Raw genomic sequence first — 14,623 nt, 5'->3', positions numbered from 1 at the left:
CTGGGCCCTCCATGCTTGCCATGGAGTGCACATGCTCTTCCTCTTTTTGCCCTAGTGAAATTTTTAACAAAATGTCTGGATGAAATCATGGATATACAGAATCCATACCGCCCCAATGTTGGTCCCGCACGAAGTTATATAAAATGACAGGTAAAATGAAAAATTTCACTTCTACATGCTAAAACGGCTACACAATTCCATGGCTTAAGAAAGTTTGCTGTAACACGCCCAATTCTGAAATGATTAGCTATAAGCTTTGTGTTCTAGATACCTTACCAAAAAAAAACTGTGTTCTAGATGGTGTTAAATGGCATCTTATGTCCCTTTTAAAACGTGAGTCTCGAGATAAAGATGATTGATCATTGTTCACATCATGAATAAATGCTTGACCCGCCTCTTAGTCAATATAATTATCATTCTTTTATTATATAAAGAGCATGTGGGACTCAATCACCAAAGGTTTTGTTTTTTCATTATATATGACATTTAACTTCTCTAGTTGACTTAATAGATCGCTTCTATTTTCGAACCTCTTTCAGATTAAGGGTACCGATTTCAAAGATGGTAAACTAAGTAAATTCGAGGTTTTTAAACTTTGAAGAGTATGCGTTATATAATGCTCGATATATAAGAGAGCTCTGATGATTGACGAAAGGGGAGAGCTCTTCGCTTATAAAAAAAAACTACTTATTATTTCTCAAGTGTTCAATAGAGTAATCTGACTTTTTAATTTGGATCCGGTAGATTTCGTATTCAAACCATGATTTTTCCCCTCGAAGTAACTTCAGGGGCTGAAGTCGAGCCTTACCGGATGCACCCCAACAGAGCTGTTTGCACACAATTTCGAAGAATTAATCGAATTGAAAAGTCCGAATATCCTGCGTTGTTTATAGGGGAAGAGTGCTATGAAATAATAACCAGAAAAACTACAGAATTTGTTGAGTCTGAACTATGAAGATACCAACTATATCCGATGCTATTGGGTCTAGGGAGACAACATGATGCCTCCTCAAGTAAAACTATGCACAGCCAAAGCGTTCATCACAAGTCATGTGATTCACGTCCAAAACCCAACACCCCTTTTTGACTGACTCGTCAAATGCCATGCCATGCCATACCCCTTAGCTTTGCCTTGCTCGCTTTCCCTTTCTAGCTTTGACCCCACTCTCTGATTAATTATAAGCATCCAGCTCATTTTCTCTTTTCTAGTGATTGATTCATTGCATATTTTTCAGGTGTTCTCGTGACGTTTCCGTCCATGTAAATTAATCGATGAATGACTTGATGTTATGAATCTTTTTCATTTTCTCTCGAGATGCCGATACTTTGAGCATAGCGATGATTGCCGCAAGTGGACGCCGGTGAATTTGGCAATTTAATTATCAGGAGGGCAACTTTCAAGTTTGAAGAGTTTGTTTATTGTCCAGTGAATTCAGTCCTAGCAAAAAGACCCGAGTTATGCGGAGGAAGAATCTGGGAATGGAGGATGAAGATGAAGCTGCAGTCGAGCTTGCGTGGTCTCACTTCAAGTCATGGATGTCCAGCTACCAGCATCCGTAGATGACTTATCTGTCATGTGTATGTGTGCATGTGGTATGTTCATTTAACCACGATGCTGCTTTAGATGCGTCATGGTGTCAATAGTGAGTATTCGAGGCTGTCTAGATAAGCGGTGTCGACTGGAGGCTGTGTATACGAGTCTGCATCGTCTGTGTTTGTACCTATTTTATCTAGTGGAGGATCAATATCACACATAAATGGTTTGAAATATGAAGTTTAACCCTGCTGTTGTAATATTAACTAATGCGGAAGCTAACCCGGATCTTGTAAATCAAGTCTAATGCAAAATTACTAGAGAAATAACGAGAAACATAAAAGACACCCGAGATTTACGTAGTTCGATCCGACTTATCAATATCTACGTTCACGAAGAGAGCCAGCAGCAAATAATCTACTAATAATTAGATAATTCAAGTTACAATGCGCCTAGATTAAATCCAAACCCCAAATATTTACAAATAAATCACTCAAATGGATAAAATAAACTCACAGCACAAACTCCACGCGTGTAGCTCTCGTCCACGGCCAAGCAACGAGCTCCGCACTCTTTGGTTCCTCCTTTCGCTCTTCGTGCGGGCTCCCCATGGAAGTCCCTGTGCAGCCATTAAACTGGCTTCTGGAGGCAACAGTTCGAAGAAGGAATCCACTTGCGGTCAATGTTCTGCTTCTCGGTTAAAGACCCCCAGAACTCACTGTGGCGGCTCTCTTTCACTCAAAGGGGTAACCTAGGGCTAAAAACTAGAGGGGCCTATATTTTATTTTATTTTATATCTTTTCTTTTGACCCCATAAGTATATAAATTATAAAATATAATAAATGTGTCCATAACTTTTGTCTGTTATGCGAGAGGTCTTTCTTTTGTGCGCCCAAATAGAAGGGATATATGTGAATCTCTATTTTGTCTTGTAGTATCCATCTTTAATATTTATCCAACCGGTCAGGTTTCATAATAGCTCAAATTCGAGACATAATTCAACACCCACACTCCCAATTTGATGGTTCAAAATTCGTTCTCTGTGTTCTTTTGCCACGTCGGAATGCTATGATTCATGAAAACTATGGCTGTGATCCGATCGTTTCGTGACCGGTAATTTCAATTTCATACCTGAGGTTCGAGAACTAATTAGACATTTTCCCCCCGTTAAGGCCGAAGTCTGAACCAACCCTGATCATAATCTATCATGCTGGTTCGCCCTAACGGAGTTAACCGGTTCTAATGTCATTGTCACATCATGGTGCTGTCACAATGCTTAAATAACGGGTAGACCATCAAAGTACGCATCGGTCAAACGAAAACGAGTCTTTCTCTGGAGGAATTTGAAAGGGAAGGGCTTCACCATCAAAGGCATCTTCTTCTTCTCTGTCTATGAACTTCTCGCGGTGTGAACTCTTGAGGGTTCCTGCTTCCATCCTTTTCTTGATTTACCTACCCTTTGAAAAGTCTTTGATTCAATGAGAGCGTACTTTCGGACGATTGACAGTACAAATCAGGAACAAATACCAGGGAAGTCCCATGAGATTGACCGCGTCGTGTGGATTCAACTCCTGTCAAATGAATGGAACGTTCTGGGGTTTGGCAGAATAGCGTAGTTTAGACGGATGAGGGCGAGAAAATTCCTGAGGAACATTACTTTGCCTTGACATGGAAGTCGTGTGAGGTTAATAATGTTTTGGATAATATAATACCTGAACGATGACCGGATGCTAGCCTTGTCTTCTCACAGTCGCCTTTGTCATTTCAACCACCCTCGTCTTTCTCCAAATGTCGGTGCTCTCCTTGTTTATTTTTGAACCGTTTTGAAAGTCCCATTCAACCTAAATCTAGTTGAATGATGCATGTTTCGTGCTTGAGAAGTTGAGAATAAAGGACCCTACCAAGAGTCCACAGCCGGCTCCTAGGTCAGTTCATGTTGATGTTTGAAAAACATATTGCTTATTATGGGACTAAACTTCTAGTCTCCATTTCTTTTTTCAACAATTTCACTCAGGTCGGATTAATCACGCGTGATACAATAGTAAGTTCGGGTGAGTTTTTCCTTAATGGAGAAGGCTGAGATTTATCGTTGGAGTTACAACGAGGGGCTAGGGAGATTAATGGGTGGGTGTGAAACCGTTGAAGAATGGACTCTATTGGAGAAGTTAAGTGGAAATCGAATGCCGGTCAGTTTCAATCGGCAAAGTCAAGCTCGCATCCATCTCTGTAAATCCATATCACCTTTGAACTGTATATTCATGTCACGTTAGGAATTGTCAATGTTAGATTGAACCCAATTTAATCAATGACGAGGCATTCTCTTTCATTTTCCAGCTAAGTACCTTCAAACTCTGAATAAATTCTATATGCTTTTCTTTTCTAGCCACGAAGTCTATATTTCAAAAAAAAAAAAATTTGGGCCAAAACCATCGTCGCATACTTAAATTGGAAAATTGGACTTTAGCGTGTGAAAGCAAATTCTATGTTTTAACCAAAAAAAGAAGAAGCAAATTCTATGTTTTCAAAATCCAAACATGCACGTTACATGAGTTCTCTCCCAGAAATGTTCACCAAGCCTTGAGAAGTCTTCTGTTGATGTCTTGCTTGACTTTCTCAGGATCCAATATGACTTAATGTGCTTATAGTAAGTCGCTATTACTAGCTACCATTAAGTTATTGCTTTATGATGACAAACGGTACTTGTACAAAATGTACTAGGGCTGATGCTCCTTGCAAATCTGTCATAATGTCTGAATAATCTTATTTTATTCTTTCTCAGTTTAGTATAATGACTGGACAAGAGTCAGATTTCACCGCTTGGCGTGAGGAGCAATGTTTGAAACCACGGGGAAAAAGGTACTCAAATCACATGGTAGGTGAAGACTGAACTGAACTTTCCATGGAAGGACAAAACCCAGAAAATTAGAAAGGAAAAAGAATCAGCAGTTGAATCGAGTTTAACGTGCATGTTTGGTCGACAATGAATGATGAAGGCAAACTTCACCCTTTTATCTCATCAACACGGACGCAAACAAGAGATCTTTTTCCATCTCGATCCATCATCGGGAGCGGCTCTGAATCTAGAGCAAAATCAGCTTCTTAAAAGCTTGTCTGTTGGTTTCATTGCTTGTTGGACTCTCTTCACGAAGAGCAGTAATGAAGTCATTGAAGAAGTTCATTTCTTTAATCATAACCGCTGAAAACGAGGCCTAAAGCTTGAGGGTCGAATCACAGCCGTCGGTCCCTCATCTGCAACGTGAAAATCAAATCTGGGTGAACAGTATCTTCTCCTCCTTTTCTCTATTATTTCTATATTTTTCCTCCTATTCTTAGCTTTGTCTTCATCTTCCAACGGTCTACAGTGTATAATAAAGAAGTCTAAGTCTGCTTCTGAGTGTATATCTCTAGGGTTTTCTTTTATTTTCTTTTCCTTGTATAATATTGTTTGGCTTTACTCTTGTCAGTCCATTTAATGCTCAACACTTCGAACTTTCTCAAGGTTTGGTTTAGGGTCTAGGGGATTTGATTCGTGGGAGAGCATGTGTCACCACAACCTCAGTTGTTTCTCTAACCCTAATATTTTAATTGCAGTACAGCTTTTGCTGTATTCATGTCAGTACGAAAACCAGTAAATGAAACATGGGTCTCCAATGAATAGATAACTCGCTGAATATAACCGAAGACCCTCAAAAGGTACAATAAAAATGATATTTAGCTAAATAACCACGAGTAATAGAATGAATATTTCGTAGGGTGTTCCAAAATGTAATTACGCAAATCAATTGAAATGATTGAAGCATTATTAAGTTTCGAATTGAATTGCGTTTTATCTATCTCCTAGCTCAACTCAATTTTGTACTTAAGGTGCATGTTGATTAGCTTGGGCTCCCCACTGTTTAACTAATTATAAGAATAATCAAAACAAGTCTATGTATCTTCCTTAATCGGGTATACATGTTGGTCATTTATACAGAGATTAAGGGTTTACCAAGAACTTTCGTCGCATGACTCGGTTCCAATAGATCATAAATTCTTTCGTGAACATCAAGGAAACCCAATTTCAATTTGCAAAATCACAGATATTAGTGAGAATTAATTTTTGAAGAAAGAAAAATTGCCTTGTCGCTGGAAAATTTTTCCCACTAATGGTGCTTCTTATATTAACAAAAAAAAAATCAAATAAGAATACGAGTGGGAATGGGTGTTTATATGGTCAATGCACAGTAGTTATACGGCAAGTTTGCATGTGCATTGACGCGTGTTAAGCTGTATATGTCTAGATCAATACGAAAAGTATGCTCCTTCTCTTAATATCTTGTAGTGATCGATTTCAACCATTTTTCAAACCCCCAGTAACCTGCGTTTCTCTCCTCTTGAGTTGCTGTGGCAGACAAGCGGCCTCCATGCAACCACGTTCTTTCATGGACATTAGGCTCACTTTCTGCAACACACTCGTGAAAAGAAACATGAGCTTTTTGAACGTTCAATATACAATTCAACGTTCAATGTGAGTGCGTGAGAGAGAGAGAGAGAGAGAGAGAGAGAGAGAGAGAGAGAGAGAGAGATTAGGGTTTACAGATTACGTGGAGACAGAGAAAGGGGGATTGGGATGTGACAGAGAACATGAATTTTGTCCAAGCAACAGATCAAGTTGTACTAGAGAAAGCACCGCACATGAAAGAAAGATCATGTCCTATCCACAGTTTAATAAGATCACGTTTTAGTTCTTGGCCGCTTTTCGCGTACACACCACAACTTTTTCGGCTATTTTATTTCCTTTTTAGTCGGTAGCCTTTTTAAGTTCGATTTGGTCTTCCCTCCTTTGTCGCCTATCTTCTCTCGTCCCGGGCCCTCCCGTGCTTGCCATAGAGTGTGCATGCTCTTCCCTTTTTGTCCTAGATAATTATGGAAATGTCTGTATGAAATCAGAACAGATGACAGGTAAATGAAAAACTTCACTTCTAGAGGCTAAAGTTGCTGCACAACTCCATGGCTTAAGACAGTTCTGCTGTAACACTCCCTATCCGGAAATGATCAATTATAAACTTGGTTTTCTAGATGATGTTATCAGGCATCTTATATCTCTTTTAGAATGGAAGCCTCGAGATAAGATGATTGATCATGTCCACATCATGAATAAATGCTTGACACACCTCTTAGTCAATATATAAGAGGAAGTGGGACTCAATTAACGAAATGTTTTTTTTTTTTGGTTTACTATATATGACATTCAATTTCTCTTATTGACTTATCTTATGTGTGTTGAATCCAAAATTGGTAAACTAAGTTTCAAGTTCTTTAAATATAAAGATTATGTGTCGTCTAATGCTCAAGATATAAGAGAGCGCTGATAATTGACGAAATAATAAAGCTCTTCGCTGATAAAAATAGGATATTGTATTATCTCTTAAAGGTTCAATATAATAACCAAACACTTCATTTGAACCCCGAAAGATTTCATATTCAAACAATGATGTTTTTCCCTCAACGTAACCTCGGGTGGCCGTGACTGTCATCCTATGAGTGGAGCCTCATTCGATGCATGTTGACGGAGCTGTTCGCACGCATTCGTAGGAAATTAATCGAGTCGAAGAGTTTGAATATACTGTATTGTTCAAGGGGGGGGGCAATGCTATGGAATATCAACTAGAAAAGTCACAAGATCTGTTGTAAGTTTGAACTATGAGCCTTTAGATCTCATTGGGATTAGACTTTGGAGGGACAACATGATGCCTCCCCAAGCAAAAAGACTATGCACAGCCGAAGCGTTCATCACAAGTCATGTGATTCACGTCCAAAACCCAACACCCCTTTTTGACCGACTCGTCAAACAATGCGGCCCACCATACCCTTCCCTTACCATTCCCCCCCCAGCTTGCCTTGCCTTGCCTTGCCTGCTCTTTCACTTCCTAGCTTGGACCCCACTCTCTAAATCGATCGGCAACAACACAGCTCATCCTCTCTTTCCTCGTGATTGATCCGTTGAGAAACTTTCGGGTCGTTCATATTCTCATCCATCCAAATTAATCGATGTGCGCTTAATATTACGAATTTTTTGCGTTTATCTTCTCTCGGAATGCCAATACTTCGAATGTAGCGATGATTGCCATCAGTGAACCGCAACGTCGTGCATCAAGAACACCTCCTATGTCTCGATGCGTAAGTCAATAGGGATGGTTCCTTCCCCAAATAATAAAGAAGAAGAAGGGAGTCTCTGTACTCTGCCCGCTGGATTTGGCAACTTAATTATGACAAGGGCAACTTTCAACGTTGAAAGAGTCCATTTATGGACCAATGAATCTAGTCCTATAGAAGAGATCCGAATAATGAGTAATAGTAACTAGAGATCTCGATGTTCGCTTTTATGCTCAAGGATAATGTGAATCACGTGGGCCGCTGTAAATCTTTTGGACCCCCAAACCAAGATATATAAAAGATAAATTACGGATTCGAACCCGTGACCCGATATCGAAAACATCAAATATGTACAAGATTACAGACACAAATGATCTTACTCCAATCTTGCCCATCGATGATTACACGGATTATCACCCATGTATTTCTACAAAGTTGATTTGGTTTTAACAAAAATCCCCCCCGGTCATTCAACCCCGAAATTTCTCATCAAGTCGACACGAGACCGTCCTTTCGCCCTTCTAGATTTCGCTCGCCACTAGATGGTTTTGGGTCACGAGATCAGATCGGGGAGGGGGGGGGGGCGATTATTCCGTGGTCGTCATGTTTCTCCTTTTTGAACTATTCTTTTTCCTCCCAACAAGAGAAACCAAGAGAATGAATCCCAACAAATTGTCCAAAAGATCAACCGCCAAGAGGAAAAATCCAGACCAAAAGAGGGGGAAGGGGGGGCGGGGGGAGGAAGCGTGTGGGCGAAAAGAAACGAACAACGTCGGGTCAGCAATTCCGGTCCAAAGGACGGTTTTGCCCACCCCCCCGGAAACCCCCCATGCGATTCGGTCCACGTGAGGGCTGAGGGGCGGGGGGGGAGGGAGAGACCGAGTCAAGTCAACCCGCTACTCTCGGTCCGAAGCGGGGCCCCCCCCCAGCCCCGGTCCCAGGTGTCGCGCGGTCAAAGCCCGTTCAAAGGCCCCCCCCGGGGCCCACCACCACCACCAGCACCACCACCATCGCAACCGTTGACCCGGACTGGAGATCCGACGGTGCCGGGCCTATCGGGGCGGTGAATTTTTCGGCAACGCGTCATTTAGGCAATTTTCTTCTTCTTCTTCTTTTGTTTTTGTTTTTTTTGTTTTTAAAGGAATAATTAATTTCCCCCCTCGCGCTCGCACGCTCTGATTAATTTGGCCCCCCAAAAGGAAAAAAAACAAAAAAAAAGTGATGATCAAAAACTTGTTTCCCCCCGAAGAGGTGGGGGCCCCCACCCCCGCGGCCCCTCGCGTCGGGCCCACGTCAAGTGTGGGGTCCCGCTCCACTTGTCAGTCGCCGCTTCCCTCCATCTTCTTCTTCTTTTTAAATATTTTTCTTTTCTTTTATTTTGTATTTTCCGTTGGTTTTTTCAGAAGATATGTCGAAATTTTAAAAAAAATCATAAAAAAGATAACGCGCGAATTTAACGTGCTAATTTCCGGTAAATACCAATTCATGGCCGGTTTTATTTTGTTTGATCTCATTTTATTCATTTTGGTCAAATATCAAGCTATGGTGTTCACCGACCTCAGGAACTTGCGCCCGTCCGGACACCCATCAAGGCTTTCACACTTTCCATTAGAATCGCTCGTCCACATCTGACCATTACTTCGTCACTTTCGACCCAAATAAATTATCACCAAAATAAGAAAATTAGAAGAAAGGGTATAAGAAAAAAAGTGAAAAAGAGGCAGATGACCAAAAAAACAAACTTGCGTTCGGCTAAACACTGTTTGGTCGTCTCTTCCAAGCCAAAGTCTCTCTCGTCAAAACTCTCTCCCTTTTATATAGCCGAGTCCATTGCACCGTTTCAAAGACTTCACTCTCTCTCTCTCTCTCTCTCCTCCATCTCTGCTATAACTCTTCTTGATTTATGGCCAAGGGAGGTGGACTCTCCATTGATTCAGATCCAGTCGGCTTCTTCCTCCACCACCACCCTCCCACTGTCATCAACTCCTTCCCCGAACACCACCATCACAGCAAGCTCAGGCTGCTTCCCGCGGCAACCATGGATCACCACCACGTTCACCACGCCGCCGCGGTCAACGTGCCCGCCGCGACTCCCACCACTATCCAGTTCCCCCTCAACCTCATCGCTCGCCGGGACTCTTCGCCGCCGACGCAGCCGGCGGGGGTGCAGGGGGCGGGAGCCGGTGAGAGGCGGGCGGTCATCGACGAGATGGACTTCTTCTCCATCAAGAGCGCCGGCGAGACCGCCTCCAAGAACGTCGTCTCGTCGTCCGATGACGGTGATGCTCGGAAGGACTTGACCGGTGGACCTTCCAATCTTGATTTCAATGTCAACGTAAGTTACCCAGATGGAAATTCTCATCTTGTAGCATGAATCAGGATATTTGACTGCAAAGTTGCTGAGTTTTCTTGCTTCTTCTGTGTTTTTTTTTTCTTTTTCCATAGACTGGTCTGAATCTTCTGACGACGAATACCAGCAGTGATCAATCCATGGTGGATGATGGGATATCGCCGAACTCGGAAGATAAAAGAGCTAAGAATGAGGTGAGGATTAAGTGATATTGTTGATTAAACACGCGATCTTTTGTTCTTTTTAGTTTCTTTTCTGGATTGATGCAAGATATAATTTACTGTGCCATTGGTTTTAATTCAGCTGGCGGTTCTTCAAGCCGAGGTTGAGCGGATGAACAATGAAAATCAACGGTTGAGGGACATGCTAAGTCAAGTCACCACCAATTACAGTGCTCTACAGATGCATCTGATTGCAGTGACGCAGGATCAGAAACCCGAAAACTCCGACGGAAATCGGAAATCAGACGACAAGAAAGAAAGCGGCAGGCTGATGGTGCCAAGGCAGTTCATGGATCTCGGTCTCGCCGCGGCGAATAACTCGGACTCGCCGTCTTCATCAGAAGGAGGGACTCGTGATCGGACCGGATCGCCGGTGAATAACAGCAGAGAGCCTGCCGAAGTCGGCATCGGGTTGGATCCAGATAAGAAGGAATCCGCGAGCGGGAGGCAGAAGAGAGAAGAGAGTCCAGATCAAGAATGGCTTCCCAACAAGGTTCCTAGATCGATCAGCCCGCCGAAGAGCGTCGATCAGACAGAGGCCACGATGAGGAAGGCGCGTGTCTCGGTCAGGGCTCGTTCCGAGGCTTCCATGGTAAGCGATTTTTCTATCATCAAATTGAGCTGTGATAAGTACTGTTTGATCAATTTCGGTTGAATCCGCTAACGATTATTCCGAATTTCGCAGATCACTGATGGATGCCAATGGCGAAAGTACGGGCAGAAGATGGCGAAAGGGAATCCGTGCCCACGAGCCTACTATCGATGCACCATGGCTGCCGGTTGCCCGGTCCGAAAACAAGTATGTGTAATTCTTTTTTATGTAAATATGCCGTAAGTTAATTGAGAGTTGAGTCGTGCCTTCATCATTTCCTCTTTTTACATGTTTTTTTTTTTTCTGAATCAACAATTTTCCTTTTACTAGAATCTTTCTGTTTAGGTGTTATTGGAGAAGGAAACTGTATTGCAGATATAGGCAGATCATAGTAGGCTTAAGTTCTCAGACGAGTTCAATTAGCACTCAAATTTCTTGCTAAAGTTCTCTTCTTTTATGACCCTTCGTTTGGTATCCATTGAGTTTGTGCTTAGTGCTTACTCTCCGATTTCTCGTTAGGTACAAAGATGTGCAGAGGATCGATCCGTGCTCATCACCACATACGAGGGCAATCACAACCACCCCTTACCTCCCACCGCGATGGCAATGGCCTCGACAACCTCCTCAGCGGCTCGGATGTTGCTGTCCGGGTCGATGCCAAGTGGCGACGGGCTAATGAACACTAATTTCCTGACTAGAACACTCCTTCCATGCTCTTCCAGCATGGCAACTATATCAGCTTCAGCCCCATTCCCTACTGTTACCCTGGACTTAACTCAAAACCCCAACACGCTGCAGTCTCAGGCCGCGCCGGGGCAATTCCAGGTCCCATTACCGAACCCCGGCTCGAGCTTACCCAACCCTTCGCCCGCTTTGCTGCCTCAGATCTTTGGCCAGGCTCTGTACAATCAGTCCAAGTTCTCTGGCCTTCAAATGTCTCAAGATGCCAAGGCATGCCGATCGGAAGGCCAACCCCAATTGCCACAGCCACCAGGTCAAGGCCAGCCGAATAGCATCTTCACCGACACGCTAAGCGCCGCCAGTGCCGCCATCGCGAACAACCCAAATTTCACCGCTGCCCTAGCCGCAGCCATCTCCTCCATAATGGGCGGCTCGAACCCGAGCGGGAGCAGCGGCGTATCGAGCCTCGTGCCATCCGGCGCGAACAACCGAAGCAACAGCAGCAGCAATAACAGTAGCAATGACAACAAAATCAGCAGCTGAAGTCTTCCAAGCAATCAAATAAAGAAGTGAAGAAAGCTCCAACATTTTCTTCTCTCCTAGAGAGGAAGTTCTTTCATTCTCTTTGTTTTTCAATTATGGCTACTACAACTACTTTTTTCATTGGCCTTTTTGTTTTGGGGGGTGTGGAGGATAAAAGAAACTTAAGGTATACATGGTCTTTTTTTTAGGGTTTTCTTGGGGTGGAAGGGAAAATGGGAAGTGAACATAGCATGACTATTCTTTCTTTATTTTCAATAATTTGTGGGTCATCAAATTCAGGTGCATGTCACTATATAACGCCAAAGAAAGGAGAAAAAAAAGAATAAGAAGAGCATAGGGATGAGTACAAAATACAGAAGAATGAAAGTTTAGTTCTTATTTCTTTGCTTTAATTGTGCTTTTGTATGTATACGGAAATCAATGGAAGGCGCCTCTTTTGTTATATTCTCATTGTCACAATATGATAATGTCGTTTGTACTTTTCTTTCTAGATGAAGCCAAAGCAATAGAAGAAGACAAAGAAAAGTGATAGGAATTGGAGGACAATTTTGGACTCATCCTCTCTTTTTGTTGTTACTTGAATCAAGTGGTAGTCACGAGGGGAGTCAAGAATATCGCCCAAAAAAAATTAGAAGAAAATTATTAAAGAAAGGTGGTTTTTCCAAGACTAGGAAGGGAGAGTGTTGAGAGTTAGAAATTAGTGCAAGTGGGCTTTAGTTTTTAAAGGTATAATGACATTGCAAGTCTATGCACCTTTGTCCTTTTCAAAATCTGAGTTTTACAACTTTTTATTATTCAACCAGGTATCTTGATTTTTCAAACGCGAGACCTGCGTTCTCCAGCAGAAAATAAACGTGAGACCTACGTTAGAATTGTGGATGGAAAATGCCAAATTGGACATTAATGCCGATTGATTGCCATTGATGTCCACATTGGTCTCCAACATGGCCTCTTGAGTGATCCTATGTCGACATAGACATATTGGATTGCCAAGATGGTCCAAATCAATACTCTCTCTCTCTCTCGGTTTCGTATGATAGCTAAATGGAAATGACATAAAAAGCTAGCCATGTCAACAATTGACTTTAACTTGTACTAGGTAAGGAACTATTTTCCCAAAATCACATAACATGGAAAATTATTAAATGGAGATCTCATATTAAACCAAATTTGAAAAGTTGAGGTACTTAATTGAGAGAAAAGAGAGTTGTTAAACAAACAAAAAATTGAGGGACCTGTCGCGACCGAACTCTCGAGCCATTTTTTAAACAACATGCAAAAAAGGGGGGCTCGCCTGGTATGTGCTAAGTCTAGGTTCGGGACTTAACTCGGGCTCTCCCAAGCCCATACCATATCGCGACTTAGGGTTTAAGTTTTTAACATGCAAGTTGTTTATATCAAGGAGTCGCCACTAATCGATTTGGGGTGGGTCGATTAGAAACCCAAATAGGGTGATGGGAGAATCACCCTATTCCTACGAACCAGAGATTAAATGAGTTCGGGGACTTGATTACACTAGTTGGATAACTAATTCCCTTTCGGTACCATTTTACCCTGTTCATTTATGAAAATATTTGTCAGGCAATTTGGATTGATTTTAGGACCTTTCTCCTAACATGTGAGGTGATCAAGCGAGTGCATAATCAGAAACGATTAGCAGTCAGGAACACAACAATGCATGCAGCCTAAGGTTCTAACCTTAACTAAGTCAGATGACATTCAAAACACAACTCATGCGATTGTATTAAAAAAACATGCATAATAATACAGCGATAATAAAAATAACATACAAAATATTACCGCGCAATCTCAGGCTTGTCTAATTTAAACAAGACAAAAATATGCACAATAATACTACAATAAATTAAACATTTAGAATATATCACACAATAATTTTTAAAAAAAGATTTTTTTTATTAAAAATTTTTGAAATTTTTTTTTTCGAAATATATATAGCACAGAAGAAAAAAAAACAAAATTTTTTTTAATTAATTTTTTTTTTTAAAAAATATTAATATTAATATAATATTAAACCGGGTCGGGTTGCGGATCCGGGCCGGGTCGGAACCGACCCGGGTCAACGGATCCGACCCGGGCGTTGACCCGGGTCGGAACTGTTATCCGGGTCGGTCGGAACCGACTCGAGTCAACGGATCCGACCGGGGCGTTGACCCGGGTCGGATCTGTTGATTCGGGTCGAATCCGACCCGAACAAATAGACCCGCGGGGAGGGGGGGCGCCGGAGAGGCCAAAATTGGCCGTCCGCCGGCTGACCCAGGCCAGCGCCGCCCCCAAATCGCCCGACTAGAACCGCCTGTGGGCTGTGCCACTCACCTGAGCCGCCGTCGGACCACCGTTCGCCGGCCGGCGATGAAACAAAAACCAGCCTGGTTGAGGCATTTTGTCGAACACTGGGCGTGCGCGGTGGAAATCAACCGATTTCGACCTCCTCCGGCGGCACGGTTAGCTCCGACGGCTGCGGCTGACGTTCGACTGCGAGTGGGGTCCGGGACCGGCGACGGCATGGGCCGGGAATCGCGCGACTCGGCCGACGCGAGTCCCGGCCG

General features: G+C 42.7%; 1 protein-coding gene across 1 annotated transcript; it reads left to right on the top strand.

The window, feature by feature from the left end:
• The first annotated feature begins 9,466 nt into the window (after positions 1 to 9,466).
• On the top strand, positions 9,467 to 12,500 carry LOC115679926 (probable WRKY transcription factor 31). The gene is made up of 5 exons (XM_030603644.2): positions 9,467 to 10,004; positions 10,115 to 10,213; positions 10,323 to 10,832; positions 10,926 to 11,039; positions 11,352 to 12,500. The coding sequence occupies exons 1-5, from the start codon at positions 9,573 to 9,575 to the stop codon at positions 12,054 to 12,056; spliced, it is 1,860 nt and encodes a 619-aa protein (XP_030459504.1). The 5' UTR covers positions 9,467 to 9,572; the 3' UTR covers positions 12,057 to 12,500.
• Positions 12,501 to 14,623: the final 2,123 nt, after the last annotated feature.

Source organism: Syzygium oleosum, unplaced genomic scaffold (assembly GCF_021117445.2).
Source record: "Syzygium oleosum isolate NSW1041296 unplaced genomic scaffold, Sole_v2.1 Sole_v2.10, whole genome shotgun sequence".
Lineage (NCBI taxonomy): Eukaryota > Viridiplantae > Streptophyta > Magnoliopsida > Myrtales > Myrtaceae > Syzygium > Syzygium oleosum.
This window is presented reverse-complemented; position numbering and strand designations above follow the sequence as displayed.

Bases quoted from the DNA above. Each gene is read 5' to 3' on its own strand.
- LOC115679926 (XM_030603644.2), top strand. From the start codon at position 9,573: ATGGCCAAGGGAGGTGGACTCTCCATTGATTCAGATCCAGTCGGCTTC. The intron at 10,005-10,114 runs GTAAGTTACCCA...CTTTTTCCATAG, and splicing joins ATCTTGATTTCAATGTCAAC to ACTGGTCTGAATCTTCTGAC. The intron at 10,214-10,322 runs GTGAGGATTAAG...GTTTTAATTCAG, and splicing joins ATAAAAGAGCTAAGAATGAG to CTGGCGGTTCTTCAAGCCGA.